This window comes from Bombus flavifrons, chromosome 13 (assembly GCF_040668555.2).
Source record: "Bombus flavifrons isolate JBK064 chromosome 13, iyBomFlav1_principal, whole genome shotgun sequence".
NCBI lineage: Eukaryota > Metazoa > Arthropoda > Insecta > Hymenoptera > Apidae > Bombus > Bombus flavifrons.
The window spans coordinates 4830919-4856074 of record NC_138454.1 but is presented as its reverse complement, the minus strand read 5'-3'; the positions used below and the strand labels follow the sequence as shown (position 1 = coordinate 4856074).

The window sequence follows — 25156 nt, the reverse complement described above, 5'->3', positions numbered from 1 at the left end:
ACTCCTAGCGCCACCTAGACGACCCTTTGTTGCAAGCCGTAACGCGATGTTTTTACGTGCTCGTCGCTCTCCCTCTTTGCTGTGCTCGCACGAGTTTTCTAGGAACGCAAAGTCGAGTGACGTGGCGGTTAAATTTTCCACCAAGTTGCACGGATATATTTACAACGTCAGGACGAGTTCGAACACGGTCGCTTTTTCATTCTGGGCTCCCTTACACTGAAGAACTTGCTAGACGCTCTGATGGTAAAAAAGGGTCTTTTGTTGTATAATTGGCGGAAGAGATATATAGAGTTATAAATTAAGCCGACTGTTCAACTTAGGTTCGTGGGACTCTGAGTGGAAATTATATTTCAATAAATATTAGCCAAAATGTAGATAGTGTTTAACGTTCAAATTGTAGATTATAACATTCTTTGTTAAATATTCTGACAAAACTTCTTATCTCCCCCTATATATCTCAAATTACTGTATTCGAATTTTAAAACATGCAAACTTTAATCCAATCTGTTCACTTTTATGATCCCATTATAATATCTTCAATTTTTATTCTAGTTTTAAGTATATTCTTTTGATCAATTTGATATCTTTATGGAATAACAGACATACTTTGAAGTTGAAGTGTAATGAAGTTATTTATAAATATAGACTAGAATGCTGCAGTAAGATGTATAGAACGCATTAAAACCTTTTAGGTGCAGGGACCTTGAATCTAAAGCTATTCGCCTACGCCTGTAATAATTTTGATCTTGTTTGTCAATGTCTACGAGTGTTTAACACAAGTCTAACAAATTTTTAGAATAAATTTCCTTAGACATATTTGTAATATGTAAAGAAATTGCAATTTGATTAGAAAATATTATTAGAAAACGCTATTTCTAAATGCTGATAAATGTCAATTTCATCTCAGATTTCAATTTCGAGTAGATTACGAATATTCACGTATTTATAGAACAAATTTTCAAAGTACACATATTATGTAAAATGTACAAAACATCCATTAAAGACGAAACAAATGTTCATCTAAATCCTATCTCTTTGACTGTTCATCTCAACACAAATTTGCATAAATATCTTCCATTGAGGTATCGATGTAATAGCGAATATCTCTACATAATGTTGTTTTAATGTTAGGAAATCCTGATTTACGATTGATATAAAAACAATTGTTACTAGACTAACGCAATCCATTTCAGGGGATCGTCATAAGCGGATCACAGAGAGAGGAATTGAGAATTCATTAAGATTTAATCGGAATAACGTGATTCGATTATTCCATTTATACTATCGTGATATAATTATCGAAATAGTGAATGTCTATATTTGTGCACTGCTGCTTACACTGCAGATAACAGAAACTACGATAATACATACTGTCTATATGTTACATTATTTTGAGCCTGCGTTTTCCAACGCTGCGTTAGGGAGATAAAGATTAATTTATGCGCGCATTGAATGGTATTTTTCGCATCGAAGTTGTTATTCTACAAAAGAATGACAATTCTTTAGAATCATTCATATTTTTGATTAAATATTAAGTCATCCTAAATATATACAAACACGCAATAATTAGAAATTAAATTGTTTTCACTGGGGACGTTTAATCATTATAATGGCAGCGATGATGTCACGCCAAGCATTAACGCTGCAATGATCTAATGAACACATCAGAGGATATCAAGTGCGGCTTCTGATCATGTTCGCTTCCCGTAAGAAACTTCACTACGCATTTTACTACATTGTTCTATCTGATTCTTTGCTTCCTAACCAAATTACGCACTGAATTTCAGTTCGAAAGAAATCTTCAACTGAAGAGTTTGCAGCAATAAAGCAACTCTAACATTTACATTATATTTATTGGAATAGGAAGAAGATAAAATATAATTCATATATAAAAATGTAAAAGTTTATTAGTACGAACACCAGTACGTCTGTAAAAGTACTTGATTTATTTAAATTACTACTACAAAGTAAATTCCTTTAATTATAATTGGGGTTAGGTTACTTAAAAAAACTTGAAATTTAGAAAATGTTCTTTCAAATTTAGATCTTCTTAATAATCAACAAATGGATGAATAATTAAATTGGTTCCATTAAAAGGAAATTAATTTATAAGACGGCGGCGTATAGATCTTCAAATGAGGGACTAATGAAACACATAATGGAACTTAGCGCCCTCTAAGAATTCGCAACTAGGAGGGAAGTCTTCTGCTGAGAAGTTGAGAATCAGCTGATTGGTCACCAGAGCGTCAGCTGATTTTGACAGCACAGTCGACCTTGTGCGCATCCTAGCGCGTCGCGCGCCCTGAACCAATTCAAATATACGATTTATGGCGACCACGCATGCGCATTGCGCATACGCGCTCCCTGTTTGCATTAATAACATCCAAAAGTCTTTTCGATATTACCAGCCTACTAGCGGAATCGTTATTTTAATTTGAATATAGGAACCTTCATAACGTTTCTATTTTATAGATATTTAATTTAGGAAATACCTTTTGAATAAATAAGTTGAAAGATGGTTCAACTACAAAGAAATTCATTGAAGACTTTATCTTCAGAGATGCTTCACTATTGTGATGATATGCGTACTTGCGCATTGTTCGACTTGCTAGAGGATCAGCCAGAGCTTGCCAGAGCTTGCCAGAGGATCAATAATTCATTTCTCATCTGTCACGCCCCTATTTGGTGGACTCGCGATATTAGTAGAGGCGCACCACAATAAACCGTGTTAAATTGCTGAACTTGGAGCCAATCGTGTTATTAAGCACCTGAGTAATTCTTAACTTTCGTTATCTATGCATAGCTGATATCGATATAGAATCTGATTGACAGTGTAAATATTTAAGCTGCTTTCATAATCCGTAGTAGCAAATATTCTTTGGTTATGACAGTCTTTATGACTTTCAATCCATAAATTGTTGAATGCGTTATTATAAGATCCCATAAATATCAATGCAGACTTTGTATCTGATGTTTTCCAGTTAAAGTACAATTTTATGATCGTTTTTATTGTTATTTCACTTTATTGTCCCTTCATAAAATCATCATAGAGGACCTGCAGGTAACTCAATGGGCTGCTAACGCCCTCAGAAAACTGAGATACCACCAGCTGTGTTCACTCGCTTCATTACCCACCGAGTGAACGCAGAGTGGCTCCCTGTTCTCCGAGAGCCCGTTCACCATTTCCGTTTCGCTTTTACCGACCGAACGGATTGGATGATAATCAGGTCTTTCCACGGTTCTTCTTTGGTTGATGGCTTTTAAAAAGAGGGACCCTGAGGACCCTCATTGCGCTTCCATTGATTATTGATTCAATGTTATCGCCGCATTCATTATTAATCCAACGTTTAGATATTAAAATTTACCATTTTGTTGGTGAATAATTTCCTTGTTTCATAAACTTTATTTCTCCTTGAATAGTTTCATTAAAGCTATGAAAAACTACATATCTGATGTAACGTGAGACACACATGCCGTTCAATAATTGAATTTCTAAAGGTCCCGGAAGATTAGAAAATAGCTATCGAACATGATAAAATCTGGTAATAAAAAGCTAATGGAAACATGTATGTGAAGATAGCAAGAGAATCAATGAACTACGAATCATAATAAGACTGATAACAGAATATGACATTATTGATACCGACCGGAAGTAAATTTTTTTTTTTAATGTTTAATGAACTGTAAACTGTCGCATAATGGTCAACTTATACCAAGATACCACTGAAGAAGAAAAACTTATTATTCAAACTCAAGATGATCGATCACTCTAACCTTAATATATGTATGTACACATACCTGACAATTATTCATTTTGCTTTTTTGTATGATAATTAATCTTTAAAACAAAGTATAAGAAAAAGTAACGTAAATAATGGGAATGGAAAAGTACGGGATCCGGAATAAATATAATATACATGTATAATTAGTGAAACAAAACAATTACATAAGCTCTACGAACAATTTAAAATCCCTTTACGTATAGCACCGAGTTTACTTATCTTATCGAGCGTCGGCCACGCCGTATTCTCCTATCTTCGGCGCTATATGCGAATTCAAACGTGTACACAAAGCCGGATAGAGTTCGCGCGCGCAGTTTACGACGAGACCGGCAACGATCAGACATCAAAGCGGCTTCTGCTATATACACTGTACGTGACGGTAGTCGAGTTTCAAGGTTAAACGATAAGTCGTTCAAAACAGAGTTATCACGGGGTCTCTTCCAATAGAATAACTTCGTCCTATTCTAACTAATCACTGGGAGTTTTTGTTATTCATAAAATATAACTAGAAAGTTAACCATATAATTTATGTAAATCTAATTTGAAAGTTATATTCACAAAATTCCAAGAAACATATATTTTCATTATCGCAAGACCATATTTATTATAGAATTTTTTACCAAGCTACTAACGTCGGTAGCGTTTACATTTTTATTATACGTTAGTATATATTACGCAAATTGGTTAAGAAATAAATTAATTGTTTAACACCACACAAATGTTAATGCGTTTATTTCTTTTCATTTTTCGTACTACCGAAGAACACTTCATAGGTTCTTTTTGAAGGTTATTAAAACTCTCACGGAACTTCATTGAGCACTGGAAGCGAGCCAATCAGAGATCACAGTAGAAAGAGGGCGCGTTTACGCACGTCGTCGACGCGTGCGAATGACGTCACAATGTGACGTTGCGTGCGTGCACGCACGATACGCCAAACGATTACGGTGGATCGTAACAGAATAAAATAGTGATACAGACGTGACGTGTTTCAGATATATCTATTTTTTTCACAATCTTTTTGTATGATTTTTTCGAAAGTTTTTGAAATTTCTAATTTAATATTTTTAATTAAAATACATGCATCTCTCACCTCTACATGATCCGAAATGGATGTTATATTTCAATAGATAGTATAAAAACATAGGTAGTTTCTAGATACTTGGTTCTAATGTTAAATACAATTTTATTACTTTTTTATGTCTAAGATAATGGAATATATATCTACTATCTGGAGAAATATGTGAAGAAAAAATTCTCAGTCCATTCTTCTGACATTCAAAAATCTAACGTTTCAAAATGTTTGACATTTTATTCTGCTAAAAGATCCACCAAGATTTTACTGTAAAAAGCCAAATGTAAAAAATCACTTACAGTCTACTGCTAGGTTCGTTGCTTGCCTCGTCACCTTCGATTCGATAAACCATACCGGACATCACGTATTCAAAACTATCTGCTCTGGAACCGCCTTCCTGTTCCGTCGCATTCCACTCCCCTCCATCGGGATAACCGTCCTCCCTCAAGGTCGTTGCAAGAACCAAACGAAATTTATCACCTGAAAAAAGGAATCAGAATATTCTAATAAACTATACCATTTGAAAAATAGTTTTACAAATAACATATGTAACCATTTTAAGAAGCTTTTTGCCTTTATCTAAATATTGACGCAGCAAAAATCCGCAACGTCGAAACACGGAAATTGATACCTAATAATAAACCTCAAGGTGACTGCATTGAAAATACGACTGGGAGGGCGTTGCAGACGTTCGTTTCGCCACGTTTCGAACGAAATACATACATGGTTGATCGGATTTAAACCAATAGGACCTGTCCGTCTTCATACCGCTACTTTCGCGGAGCAGACTATAGACACATACGTGTGTGCACACGATAAAGAAACGAGAAAACCGATTGACGTTTTCCCCTCTTATTGCATCATACATCGCACGTTACAAACGTGACACGACACGTTATCGCACATTTGGAAGGAAACACGAAAACTTAATACAACATATGTCATATCGATTATACGCGTCCTACCGATGATTATGCAAGAGGTGGATAGAGTAGCAAAAGCTTCAGAAATTACCGCAACAAAATAGGTCCTAAATTAGCGGAAGTGAGGGTAATCGAACAATAGCGGGAGAATATTTCGAAAATATAGTTATTGTTAGTATTATGTAAATATTCATTCATATTATATAAATATCAAAGAATTTTTCATGTTGAAATTGTTATAATAAAAAGGGATATTAATATATTGTAACAAGATAGAATAAGATATTTCACAAAAGGAAACAATCCTTAAAGAATATATGTAAATATAATGCGTATTCGGAATGGATCGTTGAATAATCACATAGTAGGGAAGGAAAGGGGTGAAAGATGGAAAGTAGGGAGATCGAAAGGAAGGGATGCATGGGGAGAGGTTAACCTATACAGGGAATAGGACTACTAGCGACATAGAAAACTGGGGCACTAAATGAAAAGGACAAAGTTGTCAACGTAATTACATTATCAGTGGAATTACATTAAACACGTAGTTGAATGAAACATACCACTTCTCTATTGCACCTATTCGATTAAATAGAAAGCGCCGCGAAGCTCGCACGTAAGAATCCCAGAGAACAAGGGTCAAGGTTAGAATTCTATACTATGTCGATGATAGATATAGTATGGTAATCGATATTACCGGCCGTGGCAATGTCGAGGAGGACACAAAGAAACGACGAATGAAAACGGAGTTAGAAAAATCTACATAACCAATTGATCATGTTACGAGATGTCTGTGGGGTCAGGCTTACATCATGATAATGGTATAACGATTATAGATTATCTAGTTGAGCGATACAGGACCATATTATCAACCCCAGCCATATTACAACCAATGCGAACCGAGCGAAGGATATGGGCTCGCGTGATTTACAGCATTAACCTTGACACTGACAGCAACGCGTATCGTTAATTCCCTTGCACCAAAGACGCATATTAATACTTTAAACTAAATTTAGGCGTTCCTAGAACACGGTTGTTTTCGAAGGCGATTTACAAAACTACACTGCGTTATAAATATTTGAAACGTCAATATGGCATATATACGAGAAAATATGGTAGACAAAATTAGCGGTATTACATTACAATATACTAAATGCTTAAATAAAGTTTTATTTTAAATTAAAAACAACGAAAGACATTTTGAAAGATAATAATACGACATCACATTCAGCAACATCGACCACCCCCGCGTACGAAAGCTTTAACGTGTTCCAGGGTCTATCGAAAACCGCCATCTTGTCTCACGACATTAAGCACAGTGGAGAGGAAGAGAGAATTCAACGATAGTTCATATCCATTCTTGATATGATCGCGCATCCGCATTTTCCGCACAGGGTAACTTTCATTCTCTATTTCAATATTCACGCACCTGCACCATAATTTTGCCTACAGCTCAAGGCGATTGCCAGCACACTGCTACAACTGCATTCCTCGGGTAACCACATATAACGTTTACATTATGACGATTTGCAGAGCCCCATCCCTTTTCCATTGCCTTCGCAGTCGACGTGCTCCTTCTCACTGCGTAATCCGTAACACATCTTAACTTCATGTAATTCAACATGTCCGTGCGTAGTGTAATATAGGTTAGTCGCGCGGTGCGAAACGAACTGCGTGCACACAAAGAAGACGGTGGCACGTAGCGCTTGCCGGCTACGAAGTAACCGGCGGAAAAAGCGCGCGCGATACGCGACCACAGAGGTGAACGCGAATACACGCTCGATGAAACGACAGATAGCGATGACGACGGCGACGACAACGAAGATAACGACGACGATCACGAAAACGACGACAATAACGATCACGACAACGACGACAACGACGACAACGACGACAACGACGACAACGACGACAACGACGACAACGACGACAACGACGACAACGACGACAACGACGATAACGACGACAACGACGACAACGACGACGACGACGACGACGACGACGACGACGAGTGATACCACCAAAAGCAAGGCAGCACACGATCAGAGAAGAGAGTACAGACGAACACACACACAAACCGCTTCTTCTCTCGGCGAACGAGTATCGCGACCGACACGGCTACGAGTCGTGGACGTTTTGACCTTGGCATTGAACTTATGGGAGCTGCCGGCTGAAGCAGGAGAGAGGAGTGGAATACGAGCGACGAGGAACAGAGTGGGGAGTAGAATGTGGTACGGGCAAAGCGGGGCGCATGGGAGGCAGATTGCGTCATCTCGCGCAAGCCTGTGCGCCGCGCGTCAATACAGCGGGACTGCCTGGCCCTATGGACTAACCTTCGTTCCCCTTCCAACACAATTCCACGCGCTCTATTCTGCACGATCGACAAGCTCCTTCCTGCAAAATCCATCCCGCCTCTTTGCTCCTCGCCAGCTGTAAACCAACGATCTCCATTCCTTTTTTACTATGTAGATTTCGATTACGCTACAGATTACGTTATAGCTATAAGACTTTTATTTTTACACGAATAAAACTTCTTAGTTATATTATAACACGAACTTCTAGAATCAGTATGTATGTATTTAATATATATTTATGACTTCATTGTATTGTTTCTGCAATACTACAACATAGTAGGTAATATAGTAAAAGAGATAAATTGAGCTATACAACACTGAAGTTGATCGAGGGTTACAAGAAAGACGTAGAAGGAAACACCATTCTCAGAGTAGCAACAAGGAAACAGGATATGAATCTGTAAACATAGTGAACAGGCAGGGGTGGATCGACGATGCGGTGCACCCCACCTCTTTCTCCCTTCCTTGCTACCGGTGGGTGTGACGCACCCACTCCCTCTGCAACGCCCGAATCAACGAGATACATCCAGAACTGTCCGTGAGCCGAGTCAAAATGACGATATTTGGAGGGAGGAGGGGTTAGAGGTTTGCTGCAGCGTGACGTGGCCTTGGGCATTTACGAATCTAATATACATTATATTGCACGTGCTGTTTTTTTCATCAGACTGATTCGTCTCGAATCGAAAACAAATTTAAGTCGAATTTGGAAATGTCCAGAAATTTTCTAATAACTTGATTCTCATTGCATATATCGAATATAATATGTACAACGTATTTCAGTAGTTAACAAATACTTTTTCCTCCTTACCTCCTCTTCCACTAATGACACAGTTGTTACGCGAATGAACGGCAGTAGTAAGAACACTAACCAAGCGGACGACCTTTAGCATCAACTTACACGTAGAGATATAGACGTCGCGTCGCTTTGTACGTCCGCGTCGCCGTAAGCTCCAGCAACTTTTCAAAGACACGGAATTCATAAAGGAGCGACGTTGAAGAAACTAAAACTAACTGACGATAGAGGCGTGTTTCTTTAAAAAAAAAAAAAAAGACGAAAATACGTCGTATCTCCACATCCAAAAATGGACGGCTCACGTGTCCTAAACACGACGAGGTCGTAGACGAAAACAGTTCGTTGGCACAAAAAAAGCAAAAGAAGTCACCTTGAAAGTTGTAAGTACACAGTAGGCCAGCAGCAACTCGCTTCGAGCTGTGCGGAACACGTTCCGGCAGTGTCCATTAACCAAGGTCGTCCTTCGCACGTCTAAACCAAGAAGTGGTAGAACCACAAGAATAAAAAGACACGCGTGGAGCAGCACGTGTGTCTTTTAGCACGAAACACGTGTCGTGTTTACCAAAGTGCCAAATATGACGCGCCGTTTATATAAATTTGTTCGATATCAATCGTGCGTGATAAAACAATCGTATCATTTATCTTCTAACTTTTACAACAAATGTGTACACTATCTCAGGCCTCAAATACGCTTTATTATGAGTTTCTGCTCACAAATGAAGGAAAACATGGAACAATTTTAGCGTATCAATGATTTTGGCATTCGTTGCACAACCGGAAAACGGGCGGTACCCGAAATTCGCTCAAGAAGGAAAATAGAAATTTCTAAATATCGCCGCGGTTGCCAAATTCACCCCACCTGCTCCGTCACTTTTATAAACGAAGATATATTTCATTCTACGCTTTGGAATTCACATCTTTACGTGTGTTTTGGTCGCCGGAATGAAAATAGACAAGCGTAACAAACAATGTCGTATAATATAGTATTGTTTGTAGCCCCGATAGAATGTATTTTAGCTTCGTACATTTATCGAACGTTCGATAATATCTGGTCTACGTATTCGCAGTAATTACTGATCGTTTTTGCTGATATCGCTCCTGCTTTGATTAAAAGTAGGAGTATCGCTTCCTTTGTGGAAGATAAAAAATGTATTAAATTATGTTCCTTCTAATCGAAACAATATCATCAAAAATTTTCTCGCAATATATGAAACAAAATCGAATTTAAGTTACTAAATATACATACAATTCTAAGTTAAAATTTTGCTTTTCCATGGCACCAATTAATACGTTTAATCTTAGCATTATGCACGACTTAAATCGTGAAAATATGTACTTCACAACGATGATGAAACTTTTAGACACTACGTCGAATTAAAGGAGATGGTAAACTCAATATTTATCTTGCAACATTTACAGACCGTGACTACATACATATATCGAACAAGTGTACGCACGCAAAGTTGCGAGCCGCGCGCGATGTAAACAAACACCTAAGAGCTCCTGACAGCGCCTCTGTGCTATAGCAAACAGAATTTTCATGCGATCTGAGTCGTCCCTTTGCCAACAGACGTTGTTTAAGTATTTTTCCCTCTCGACAACGTTGTCAAGTGAAAATTATAATATAAGCAGACGAAATTTTACTGCTGGCAAGAAAGTAAGTCTAAAAACGACGGTCATTAATTACGCGTGGAACTCGTTCTATATGACCGGTACCTTCTTTTGTGAAATTAGAAACAGGGCACACTACATATCTTCAAGCATGTATAGCTTCGGATCAAAAATATTTTTGTCCGTTAGAGAATTTAACGTCGTTGATCATCGCTGGATTTGTTACATTGGTCGACACATGGTATAATGAGGACCATATGTTTTTTATCAAGAGAAGTGGTTTTCGTGAAGCTACTCTATCTGGTTGAAGTTATATTTGACAATAGCTGGGTCATACTTTGAGATTATAAAATATTTTTTTAATTATGAACATTTTTCTTAAAATTCTTCTTTAACTTTAAATTAAAAGAAAAAATTAAATTTAATGAAATAAAAATTTTAATTCTTCTTTGTCATTGATATACATCTAATTTCAGTGTACCAAAATATTTGAGAAAAATGCTAATAGTTCTTTAATCTACTATATCTACTAATAATATCCTCAATTATAGTTATGGTCCAATTATCTTGATGTTGTCTCATATTAAAAATAAAAATCGTAGAAGGATACTCACCAAGTTCCATAGGGTAAAGCCAGCTGTTGATGTCCAGGATCAAGTCCATTTTGAAGGACTCGGATTCGCAATGGAGCCTGCTCACTGCAACCACCCATCATCGATCGCCGCCCAGCCAAGGAAACCGGAAAAAAGAAACGGGAAAGTTGTCATCGTTAGATAAATGTTACGTGTGTACACACTCGTATATCTCAAATACACATGCAAATATCGAGAATATACGCAAAAGAGAGACGCGGAATCCGATTAATTCTAACTGGAGGTAACACATTATGTTTCCTGAAAAAAAACTAAGCCATCACGTGACGTTTGCGTCAGCCATAGATGATTCATAGTCTTCGGTAAATTTGCCGTTGTATCGTCGTAATAATAGGTTCCGATTATGAAAGATCGGGGAGAGAAGGGAAGAAAAGGAAGCGAATTTTTACAAATCTCTAGTGAACGCGACACAGCCTTGCCACTTGACGGCTGCCCACCGGCTTGACGTCACTGTCAGCTAGCCAATCGCATTTGATTCACGATACGAATTTATCGTCCGAGCCGACATTCGTGAAACTCGCCCATATAGGCGACGAGGAGGGTTCGAACGTTCGTTTAAGCTATATATGTAAAGTGTACAGAGAGTACGAGACAGACCAACAAGGCTGCCTCGCAAGGCGTGCCTCGCACTGTCTGTATACTATACATAGCTGAAGCTACGGGACACCTTTGATCTCGACAAAAAACCGACAATCGTTGGCTCGCCCCGAGGTAGCCTCGCAGGTCTTTTTCGCATTGTCCGTACATCATTGTACACAGTTTTGGAGAACGCGTAGTTGATATATGCGACCGCGCGCGCTCCACTTGACACGTGTACTTGTGGCGAGCTTCTAGCTAAGTTCACGTAAATAATTGCCCAGGAGAAATACGTATACATTTCCCTGCTTTGTTCGTGACTTTCTTTTTGTCAACATACCCAAAACTTTGCGCTCGAATGCAGCATTCTTTCTAATTAATCGAAGAAAATTTCTCATTTTTATTGTATTATTCATTTGACTTTTACCAGCATGACGTAAAATTAAGTAATAGGGTAAAGTTTAAAATGTTTTACAATGTTAATATAACATATCATTATCATATTTTGTATAATAATATCTTGGCATTTAAATTTATTGAAGATGCGTATAAACAAAGAAAAATTCAATTATACGATGCAAGGTATTGAATATCGATCTGGGATTACGACCCACAAATCGTAAACAAGATGTCCTTGAAACTTCGAACACACTTCAGCAATGCTATACCAGATGTTTTGTTACGGGAACAGTTCCAGCTAGAATCACCTGATTTTCGTTCGCGCTCGAACAAATAATTCGTTATTAGCGACGTTAAGCAGTATCTCGCTTCAATTACATAATTCGTCCTTGCACGGGCACTTCGTCTTCCCTACGCCATTGTACTCGCCGCTGTGAATTGGCCAATAAGATCAGAGCTGCATCACCGCGTCGATCATTGCAATGGACCCGTCCGCTTCACGCGGCAATTTCAAATGTACTTTGGAACTTCTTCGCGTCGTCTGCCCTGAAGATACGATTTTCTTAGATTACACGTATCAAACGCGAACCGTGGAACGCGACCAGGTACACAAAGTAGTAATACGATAGTATAATTCAGCGGTAGAGCATGAAATAACAGACGTCCACCGAAATGAAATTGCATCGCGGGAAAATGAAACAAGAACGCTGTAGACAGGTTCATTTAAGGTCGCAAAACGACAACTTAGATTAACAAAATAATCTTCTTAATGATACAGTTGTGATTTAAGTCTCTTTGAATGTATAAACGACTTTTATAATATGAAATATTTTTTGACAGAATTTTTGGAATGGTTTTAGTGGTGTGAGAATTATTATCTATTAATATACTTAATAATCCGAGTCCTTCTAAATATAATGACTAATTTCTACATATATGAAGTATGCATGTATTTTTAATAGAATTTTTCCATTCAACTAGAATGATGTTAGACTTATTATCTATTAATTTCTCTAATGCTGAAATTGAAATTTGAGTTTCTTAACTATGTTAAAAATTTCTATGTGAAATAAATAAAATGAAATAAACAGATATGAAGTGAAGTCATGAAATATGAAGCGTTTTTAGGTGAACATGAATCATCTTTACATAAAATTTTTTGGAGCGTCACAGTAATGTTAAGATTATGATCTTGCGGTTGGAGAACGGTATTTGACCGTTGATGCGTTCGTTCACGAGAAATCGCCCAGGGACGGGCCTAATTTGTATGTATCGCATTGTTCACATCGGATTTGCGTGAATTAATGAAATGTCTTTCGACGACGTGACTCAGTGTACATTTTAAGTACACAACGCTTCAATCTGCTCCGTCGACAAGCTCGTAAAATGTTTGACGATATGTTAACTGCCGCAATTATTCTCCTTATTTCTCATTAATTTATTTCTATGTAAAAATGCAATACGTTTAAAGTTAAATATGTATGTATATGTATTGCACTGTAAACGTTACTTCAGTCCTATTGCAAACAGCAAAGAAATATAAACTATATGTAGATATTTTTCTGCATAAAAGTGCCTTAATAAAAATCTGGTTTCAAGTAAATGAAACATTTCTTTCTCGTGTACGTTGAATTTTATGACGAATTTAAAGTCCAACCGACGTTAATTTTATCGATAAGCAGTTATTTTACGATAACGAAACGTTGCACGCTGAAAAACAAAGGATTTCACGAAAATTGAAAATTAATCTGATGACGACTGGAGATCGACGATGCGACAAAATCGCGAACGAGCCCGGCCAAACGGAAAAGGGGAGCGAAGACGTGGAGACAATGGAGTGCAAATACTCGTCAACGGCGGCACGTTTCGTATTTACACGTTTAATTCGCGTTTTCCGGTTGTGCAATAACTTCCCAAGAAATACATATATCAAAGAAAACCTGAGGCTATGAACGTGAGGATGATAGAACAGCTAGATAATGAAAAACTGAGTGACTAAATTACGGTAGAATATCTCATGACAATAAAGAAAATGATGCAAGCATAGGTCATACGCAAATCATATTACGTGTTTCGTTTCTAACGATCGAAAAATATTCGATGATCATCGAACACAATGTTGGCTGTACAACAATATGCTTCGCACACACGAAATCATGAATTGACCGCTCGTAATCGAAACAACATAGCGGTTGAAGGGAAAACAGACATTTTCCATCTATGTGATCGTCTACATTCTAGCTTCCTCCAATTACTCACGCTAATCGCCACGGTCGATCGTTGACAGTAATTCCATGATCGTGTGAACGACGACAGCCACCTTGACAGCTGATTTTCTTTAAATCCTTCCTTCTCTTCTAGCAATCCTCTCAAATATACAATTTCTCTATAGATTGTCCAATCGTCGAGATCCAATCTCAATCGCGTAATATCTTCCAGCAACTTCATTCTCAAACGGCAACTTGTATTCTTTTCTTCGAAATCCTTTCGTTTCATCTTCTCCATCGTCAGAGCCAGTAGAACTTTAAATTACTTCTTATACGAGAACAAAATAAGAACGGAGGAAAAAAAGGAAGTATATACTCGATGATATTCGTGTATCGATAATCGTATCGTGTATTATTCGGAGCAGGCCTCTCCACACCGCGAACGATGATCAAAGAATCCAGACAGAGAGAAAAAGAGGGAGAGAGAGAAACACGGACCTCGAGGCTGGCACACGGTGGACTGATCCGTTCCTCGTTGCTGACGTTGCTGCCAGCTGCTCGACTTCTATGTGCCGACGTGGAGAGAGAGCAACGACGACCTTTACGGTCGCCCAGTGGTACGAGTTCTCCAACGAAACGCACGGAACCAGCCTCTATCCCCCACTACGTCGCCCCTAACTCTCACCCTCTAATCCTTCCCCTCTTCGTCCGCCGAACACCGGCCACCATCCTCTTCACCATCGCCTCCAAAGTCCCTCCTCGTCGCTCTCATGCGCTCGTCGCACGAGCCAAACACGACTAGCCTAGCCTCTTTCTCCTTCGCTACCCCGAAATGCCGATCCCTCCTATCCCTCCTCTTCCATCCTCATCCTTGTTCTCCACCTGTCGCACTCTAGCTCCCTCTGTGTGTTTTCGCTTCACTAGAAAGGGCAAGAGGGGTGGTTTTCGCTGGCTGGTCCTGGCGGACCCTCCGCCACTGGATAGGTATACATATACTTCCATACACGTTCCGCAGGATATCTTCGTCATCCTCGTTCTTTCTCTCCTCTGACAATACCTTCCTTTCTCCTGCTTTATAGTATGTATATTTCTTTAAATATTGAGTCAACAGAAATTGCTCCTTATGTAAGATACCAGTAAGAAAAATCGAGATGAGGTTTTCGTTGCTTTTGTGCAGACTAATTGGAATTAACGCGGAGAAACCGGTGTTAATAAAGACTCGTTAAAAATATCTACCCCGTCTCCTCGCAATAAGGAAGCCTTTGTTCCGTAATATATCCTATTTTATGGCGTGTTCCTTGAATATTCTCTTTTCTTTCTTCGCGGTCAATTCCTTCGTTGTTTATATCGTTGCAAAGCTTTACTGTAGAATGGTAAACGATGAACACTGAGTTATTTCACTTGTAGATAGTTTCACTTGGTCGAGTGAGACTGTCAGCTGGTCCTCCAGAGGGAGAGATTCGTAACGATACTCTTCATGGTCAACTAATGGCACGGGGCGCGGCGAACGAGATACGAGGAACCAGACTCAATTTCTCCGTCGCCCCTCCATCCCACTCTATTTCATCCTTTAACTACCCTCTCACCTTCACCATCCCGGCACACAATCCTACCCCTTCCTGCCCCCATTCTTCGCGGTCCCTTTAAATTTCCTTGCCAGCCGAGAAGGACAGAAAATGACACATTTTCCATGAGACTGCCGCGTTTCCGTTTCTCCTCCACGATTTCGGTTTCTCTTTCTAATCTACCTCTTTCGTAACGTTTCTTTTTTCTTTCTTCACATTCTAACCGTCATCCATTTAACACAGTAAACTTGAATCTCGTTGCAACGATTCCAAAGTTATTTTACTAGAAAGTAAGATCTTTTAAAGCAAAAAAAAAATTAACCGGAAACACCTCGTGCACCAGTGGAGAACAGTACACCGAGTCCCAGAAACACGTAACGGTTGCTACCAGCTGGCTCGTCGTTAAAGGATGTGACGATTCGACGAAAGACGACCACGAAGGGGAGAAATAAAGCAAAAAAAAAAAAACTTGGAGAGGAAGAAAGACCTTTACGGTCGGCCGGTAGTTAGAGTTCTCCAACGAAACGCACGAAACGCTATCCCTCTCTATTGTCCCTCTTACACCCTCTTTTCACTCTCTATCCCTCTTTTATGCTTCCTTTCTAGCCACCGATCTCCATCGTCTTGCCTCTCTGTTGCGTTAACCAGCTTCCATCTTCCTCAGCAGTAACGCCCACACGATCACTCTGTTCTTGTCTGTTCTTCCCCTTAGAAGACTATCTTTCCCTAGTTCACGGTGAAAGTAGCGAGTAGGGGTACCAACCCTCCTGTGTATCCCGGCGGTTGAACAAAGATGGCGATAGATTTTCTCCCCACTACTAGAGGGGCGGCGCTCAGCAACCCTCTGACCTCCCTTTTCTCCTCTTCGTTGTTTCACTCATACTCTACCGCTGCTTCGTCATCTTCCACCATTCCACGTACTCTCTCTTTCCTACTCTCTGCGGCAGGTACAGTTGATACGTCGCTTTCTCGTACCTTTTTCCAGACAAGTTTCTTTATCTAACTGTACTCTGTTATCTCCTTTCTTTTTTGACTGTCCAGATTCTTGTTTTTAGTTCCTTTATTTGGTATCGAATTTTTTTACAGCGGAAGATAACAGATATGTCTAATTGTCTTCGACATTTTTATAGCGACTAAAGTTTTATAATTCCCTTACTCACTCGAACAGTTCTAAAAAGTTCCTAAAACATTTTCAATTCTCTTCGATCGCTTTAGTTCGATAAAAATTCTATCGTTATCTTGCTCATGCAAATAGTTTTCGAAAGGAAAAAAGAATGAGTGGACGCAATAGCACAGTTAATCAAAACCAAACTAACCTTTCAATCAGGCTCCAATTGCTCACGATTGTCCTCCGCGATGATCAATACTTGCGTCGAGGAGTCGGAGATTCAATTTTTCGGAAAAATCTGATTGGCAAATTGATGTTCGTGATTCGTTAGCTGCGTCGTTTATCTCCACCCCTCCAGCTTATTAATCGTTTTTCCGCCAATGAATGTACACGTAGGAGTCTCAATTAACGTCGAGTCGAATGATTCTTATTAATAGTAGTATACTCGATAATCAGTCGCCTTTATTTAGCGTTACCAGTCACCGCTTACTTTCCGATATCGTACATCATGAATTACCGCGAAAATAGACCAGAGCTCCCTATACTTAGAATACGCGTGGAATGGACAGTTTACACGATCACTAACGTTGGCTAAGAACATGTATTTCCGGGAACTGAGTTGCGTAGCGGAAGCGTTTCTCACCTTGGTGTCTCAAAGGAGGTACAGGGTAAGGATAAGGGTATTTGAGTCATTTAAGCTCTATCATTTTATAATTTAATTCTGAACTTCACACAGAGTAATTAATCTCGTATATTACGAGGCACCGTTAACCTCTATAATATAATAAACCTAATAACGAAAGAATTAGGTCAACCAAGAAAAAATATCCAAAGCGAGAAAATAATTAAAATAATCCTATGTTAAAACTAATAAAATAAACAATAAACTAGCTTCCAGAAATAGAGTAATACGTACACGCTAATTATTTATGATAATTGTGATTGAAATTATTAACATTGAACAAGCTTCTTTTGTTGTTAAATGGCTCGAAAGTGTTTCTGGTACAAAATAATTACCTATCCCACGAATTACAACGTGGTCCCCTGATTGATTAAAATTCAAATAAACGCTACCGCGATTACAAAAAAGGAAATAGAGAAGAAAGAAAAGACAAGAGTCAAAGATATTCGTTTGGGTCTTAAAAAGTAGAGATAAACAGAATAGATCTTGCACGGCGATACTTGTAGGAAACCTGAAAACATTCGGTAGGTCACGCGATTACCCGATCCATCGGGCGAAACACGATCCCCATGGCGTTCCTCTGACGCTCGGGAAGGCGCAATTTCTAAACCATCGGCCGCTAAAAACTTCCAATCAATATCAATATCGACCATTCCGCGTCCCCTGGAGCGAAGAGAGGAGAGAGAGTACTACATCCCACCACGTACATACCCATGACCAATATCCCGGAGGAAAGTCATCCCTCTTTTTTCCCTTTCTCCTATTGCTCCGTATTACCATCAGAAAAAAAGGAAAGGAGCAAAAAATTAAGTTTAAAGAGAGAAGACTGATAAAACCAAATATATGTACAGAATCGAATAAAGAATGAGCAAGATAGAAAATGTACACAAGAAAAAGGGAGTAAAAAGCCTTGATGCGAAAGGGGTGGTCGAGCAAGTAAGAGGTCGGGTAAAGGGTGAACACGGGGTGGCGAAGCTAGGCTCTGCTGACAGAGACAGCGAGAGTGACAAGGACAGAATTGAGGAACGGAAGAGGGGAGAAGGGTTGGTGTTCGGTACGAGGGCTTCCCAACTGCGCAGTGTCGCTATCCGCTATCGACCGGTTCGCAAGCGCTATAAATACTGGGCACCGGGATCTCGCCACCCCTGGCACACACCCCCAACCACCCACGCACACCTCAATCTACCCCTCGCCACGTCCTCGTTCACCAACACTTCTACGCCTGCAACCTCCCTTCTTACCCCCTCATAATCCTCTTGCCACGCTCGCACACACATATATATGTACACAAGTACGTGTACACGTATACATGTACACAGGGAGAGGGGCGGGAAACCTTGACCTTCAAAAGAGCCACGGAGGGCGAGGGTGGTAGTCACGCTCCTCCCGGTGACGCATCTCCAACCCCCGCTACTCTCGCGCACAGTTAGCCTTCCTGTCTTTCTCTTTCTCGCTTCTTTTCCTCTGTGTCGAAGCTTTTAATTTCAGCTACACGACGATCAAATACACACTACGCATATATCTACGCGTTTCATTCGTGTTTTTTTTGCTCGTTCTTCTGCGTTCTTTGTTTTCTACTGTTTTGTTGGGTACGTAGAATATAGGGTTCACTTTTTTGAGTTTGGTTTTTGTTTCTGTCTTTAGATCGGGAGTTATTCGAGTATCAATTAAGAGCAAGAAGACCTTCTCTTTTTCTGTTTACTTCTAATCGAGGATGAACCAAGGATAGGATACTTTTTAATTAGCTCACTACGATGCCCGTGGAATTTTAGCGATCTTTTGCAGTTTGCAGTATCCATCGTATCGATCGGTCCGGTATTAAGGTTATGTGTTATTGATGAATGTATCGGTGGTTTATGCGGTGTTATTTGATTTTTTGGCGCTGTTTTAAAGTGGTAATTGTTTTTACGAATGTAGCACGCAGACTGTAGGATTAGTATTCCTTATTAGTATTAAAATTTTAAAAGCCACAAATTACAGGTTATCAATATTAGTAGATATCCTTGTACATGACGAAGTATTTGATTATCCCAATTAAGTATTACCGTATTTCTTGTACATTCTGCACATTTTTGCGCACTTAAATCCCCCCCCCCCCATAAATGTATAAGATCCTGCTTACAACGTAAAATACTAAATAAGATGAAGCTTGTAGTATCTTCCAATAAATGTAACGAATAGATGCCCAAATAATGTACTTACATCTGTCAATGTATTTCTGCAGCGCCCTCTAATGAATGGAGTTACTATCTTATTGAATAACATTGTACTCAAAGCTTATTTAAAGGATCACATAATTTACAAATGAAATGTTTCTTTAATACAATGTACTAATACATTATACGATAATGATAAGTAATCAGAGGTGAAATATTTATCTTCGGAATAGCTTTGCATGGTCGTTGGACACTGAGTTACGATAGAAGATAGACAACAAGATGATTCAGAAGAAGTTAGACGACGGCAACGTCGCAGCGTCGTATAGAAATCAAAGACAAAAAGGGAGGTGGGCACGTTTGCTGATCGATTTAATAAAACAGCATACATCGAGCAGAACACGTCAGCCAAACTGACGATCAGCGAAGCCACTCGATGAGTCGAAGGTCGATCGCACGTAACGAATTATCGGAACCTCGTGAATCTCTCTACCAATTCATTCCAACTAGGCGAAATTCCTGTATTAAAAATCCTCGAAAGCTTCCCCTCTTTTCTTTCTAACATTAATGACAAAATTTTCAGAACTTTCATAACAGAAATTTTTTCAACTTCACCAGTCTAGACATTTCGTTTTCAATTTTAACGAAGTTTAATGGAAGAGGAGATTAAAAGAGGCAGCTTGCCCCGAAACTTCGATATCTGTTCATTTTGCCGCTAGAGGGTTTGCAATCGCAGACTCATCATCACGACTCGCGATTGCGTGATTAAAAAGGAATTCAGAGTACTTGAAAAGTTGTACATTTTGCATATCAACGAATATTTTTTACATACTTCTGTCGAGCCTCCTCCAAAATTACAGTCCTGTGAAAGTAGTTATTTCAGCCAGAGTATCGCGGTTACAGAACGTAATTTTAAACGTAATTAAATTTATATTATTAGTTAAATTTTACAAATTACGAATCAGAAATTACTAATATACTAATACTAATAAATTTTTTTGTATAATGTAGTATCATAAAAGGAGTTTCATTTTAGATCGGTCGAAAATAGAAAAAACCGTGTATGTCATCCTTCTGTGTTTCATTTACATTTAAGAGCGCCTATAAGCGCTGACTAAAGTCACCTAGTTCTTACAGAGGTTTGCGAGGAGCAGAGCTAATCGAGTCGTCGAAGAGTAGAGTCGTGAGAGTTGATCGAGTTGTCAGTGTTGTAGAGTTGTTAGAGTTGCGGTGAAAGAGAGAGAGAGAGAGAGAGAGAGAGAGAGAGAGAGAGAGAGAGAGAGAGAGAGAGAGGGAGAGAGAGAGAGAGAGAGGGAGGGAGAGAGAGAGAGTATTATATTCATTGTGACGAGTATCGCATTTAGTTTCGATTAAACAAACGTCGTTTTCTGTCCTATTAATATTTGTATATCTAATTTGCTAATAATAAATTGTAAGTAATCGGGAAAAATTTATATCTTAAATTTCCGATGCTACAATAATAGTAATAGGTTTGTTACCAAATCAAGTGAAATTTAGCAAAGTTTACAAATTACGGATCACCATTTCCTATTTCATGTAAAATTATAAAGAATATAATCTACAACCTGTAATTTGATAATTCACTAATACCAACTGGTAAATTATTATGCAAGAAGCCTCTAATCTACGTATTATTTTTAATAAAATATCAATGGCATCGTACGTTGGCTTCTGAGCTCCACATATCATAGTACATTCTTTATATGTGCGAGGAGGATGCCGTTTACGATTCGCTCTCGAAAAACGCTTTCACGAAAATCAGGAAACTAAAAAGAATAGCGGCGAAAATACGAAATAGAGAAGAAATATAGAGGATATATTTTTTCACGAGCCCCTCCGCGTTTAGCCGAAAAACGAACACGTCCCCCGTCGTTAATTCCTCATCGAGCAACCGCGGGGTATGAATAATCCCCGGTGCGCTTAAAAGTTCACCACGGACCGCGATTCTCGCATAAATCTCTTGTCGGTGAAGTCGAAAGGCGTGTACGAAAATAAATTCATCCGTCGGACAGGCCGACATTCTGCCTGCGAAAGATACAAAGAGACCTAGAGAGCGAGTGAAAAAGAGAGGAAGATAAAGAGCAGATATACAAGTGGAAGAGGGGTTGAAGAGGCAACCGCGCGTCGGCTTGTACGTTTCCTTTTTTCTTGTTGTTTCTTCTTTTTTTTCTATCTACTCCTTCGCTCATCCTCTTCCTCGTTACGAATTCGCCGAGACAAAGAGGAACCCTGAGGATGTGGCAGGGTGTCCGACAATGGGCGTTCCGATGTCATGGTATTTCGAAGCATTGCGCAATCCCCCCTCCTCCCCCGCGTTTCGAACGATCCTATAGCTGCTTCTTCCTCGGCTTGTCAGCTGGTTTCAAGGTCGACTGGGTGAAGGAGACACAGAAAGACCGGTCGGTCGTTCCTCGAAAGTAATCTTTTTTCTCTCTTTCGCTTCTTTTTCTTCATTCGATTGGCCGCCATATCGAAGTCCTTTCGCGAAGATATTTTCAAATTGAACGATCGAGAGACATTCAGAATGAAGTTGAAGATAGAAAACGGACTCCCAGGTGTGAAACGGACTTGGCAATATCGTGATTGCACGGATAGTTACGTGATCGTTACGTGCGGAGCAAGTTTTGATACTGGTCATTATGTATGTTTGTTGTGTCTAGGAGAATAGAGAGAATTATGACGTATTCTTCGCTTGATGATAATGGATCAATGGGAGTGTGGTATTTGAAAATAATTGGCAAATGAAATTTAAGTAGTAAATGAAATGAAAATTTTGATAGCAGGGGAAACAAGTTAACTCTTCATACTTGGTATTCTGTTTAACGATTTATAAACTGTAGAACTTTATGCATTTATAAAATATAGAAAATAGCCTATGTAACTTAGTTATTATAGTGCTTAGAGGATGTAAACGATTTCCATCTAATTTCCATTTTTTGTATAAAAACATGAATTTGCATAAGTATCTGCAGTCTGTTGATTTATATTCAATCAATCGAAATTTGAATATCATTAAATTAATTATACTCGATAAATCGCTTTCAGAATCTATTCCTATTTAATAATTACATTTTTACATTTTCGTAATCAATAACTTATACTTGCATATTTTCAAAATTAATATTTATGCACATTTGATTAAACTAACAAAGTTTCACTGTAAGAGATTTAACGTTTTCTATCCTAAAAGCCAAAAGAATGGAACGAAATGTTCCATATAATACTGTAGGACCGCGAAGAATTAAAGAAGATTTACTGTTTGTTGGATGATTTAATAAGGAAAAGAAATTAAATTCGAAAGCATCAAGTCCCCGTTATTTCCTCAAGCATGCACGCCGCAACGAAGAAGCAGAAAATTATTAATCTCTCAGCTATTTCTTAGCTGTTGGAGAAAAAGTATTGTACACTTAAAACATTTACTGATCTGCTTGTCCTGCTTTTTCAAACGGTTCAAGATAATAAGCAATATTTTTTTATTTATTCCGCGGAATTAATTGTCGCTAAAAACGCGACAATAAAATTCTTGAGACTAGATAAAGATAAAATGAAAGAGGGAGAAAGAGGGGAAAGATAGAGAGATAGATAGATAAAGAGAAAGAAAGAGAGAGAGGGGGGGGGAGAGAAAAGAACATTTAACTGAAAAATGTTCTTCGTATAGAAGTGGAGGAGAAATTATTGCGACTGACAAGAATGGTGAGACAGCAAAAAATTTCATTAGATCCAGCGAGGAATTATTGAGAGAAATTGTGAGAAACGATAAGCACTTCATTTGTCCTAGCCGTCGAAGTGGCTTTAACGTGTTTGACTTCACGGAACTCTTTTTCTTGTTGAACTGTTTTTGTGTCCTGCCAGTATTGTGACTAACTATTTGCGATACCGATGCAGTGTAAATGTCACTACTACCATTTCTATGGATGTAAACATCATTGTCACAATGTTTTTGAACACATAAAAATGGTCCATGGCTTTTCTCCTTGACTGTTGATTCTTCGCTAATCTGTTAAGAATTAAGCAACAGTTATTATAATGTTATGGATATTGTAATTTTTACGAAGTCGTTTAAGTATTTTATGAAGCCAAATGCCAAAGCCAATGAAGATTCGATCCCAATTCTTGCATAAAATATAAAATGTTTACAAAAAGTAATTTTTAAAGTCTAATCCAAATATTTCAGTTGAAAAATAAATTATAATTTTCTATTTGAATTTTTTTTCTAATTGAATTTTGAAGTTTTTGAATTTCCAAATTTAAATTTAGTTCCGCGTCTTTTAATTTATATTTGAATATGAAATAAATATCGAATTAACTTCTCTCTAAAAAGAGAAATGGATTTTCAGCATGATTCGCGAAGAAGAGTCATCAATTCGTATTATACAATCGGCAGATCGCCGCGTCCACGTCTGTCCGTTGATTAATTGCCAGTAACACGATTTCCTCTCGACTATCTTTTGACCTTTTCCACACGGAAACACGGTCTCCCGCATTAGCGCGTGCACACGCACAAAGAGAGCTTATATACTAGGGTCGTCATTGTTAAACTGAAACGCGTTTCTCCTTTAGGGCAGTTCCTGTTATTGACATATACTCTTTGCAAAACGGAACAACGTCGTCCAGCGGATAGATCCGCGAACTGTTTTACCGACGCCTGTCGAAGCACGTTCCGATTAATTAATACGCCACGAAATTGAGCCAGGCCGCACTATCAGAGTTGAAACTCCGTGTATTTGACCATGGAACCGTACAGAAGAGTTTGAAAGGGCACTAAAGACGAAAAGAGAGAGAACAGTGGGACAGGTACATGCTTTGTAATGACTCGAAATTTAAGAACCGGTTTTGATCGGGGTTCGATTGGCAGAAAGTAATAGCCAGAGGAGAAATTACGAGCATAACTTAGAGGCAAAAAGAAATATAATAATCGTTAGTCAAACTGGATGTTAAAAACGACAGAGTAACGAGAGAACGGATATAAAAGGGTCATGGTAAATATGTAATTGATTTCAGCTGACACAAGCGACGACATTTGTTACAGGTCAAGTAAATGTCCCTATCGGGAACTACATTGTTTGTAAATGTTGTCAATTTCGTATTTGTAACAAGTTACATAAACGATACGATGATAAGAAGACTTCCCTAGAATTGTAAACACGATTATTAGAATTCATTGAAATAAAATTTGTGTATAAGTCGATAATTATTGTTTTAGTAAACTGATCATGTAAAAGCGATAGGGAACAAAGATATGATAATTAGAAAGAAA

At 38.6% G+C, this 25156-nt stretch overlaps 1 protein-coding gene across 6 annotated transcripts in view; it reads right to left on the bottom strand.

Moving 5' to 3' along the window:
- Positions 1 to 25156, bottom strand: part of Rpb8 (DNA-directed RNA polymerases I, II, and III subunit Rpb8) — a 72995-nt gene that overhangs the window by 30015 nt on the left and 17824 nt on the right. For 3 of the 6 annotated variants that reach the window (XM_069125584.1, XM_069125583.1, XM_069125586.1), the window contains exons 2-3: positions 11147 to 11230; positions 5154 to 5334 (exon numbers count right to left, since the gene is read on the bottom strand). In XM_069125584.1, coding sequence (XP_068981685.1) covers positions 5154 to 5334; positions 11147 to 11230 — 265 coding nt within the window. Of the gene's footprint in view, positions 1 to 5153; positions 5335 to 7203; positions 7891 to 11146; positions 11231 to 14419; positions 14829 to 17248; positions 17389 to 25156 lie in introns of those variants that run through there. The other 3 variants (XM_069125588.1, XM_069125587.1, XM_069125585.1) reach the window with 3 other exon arrangements.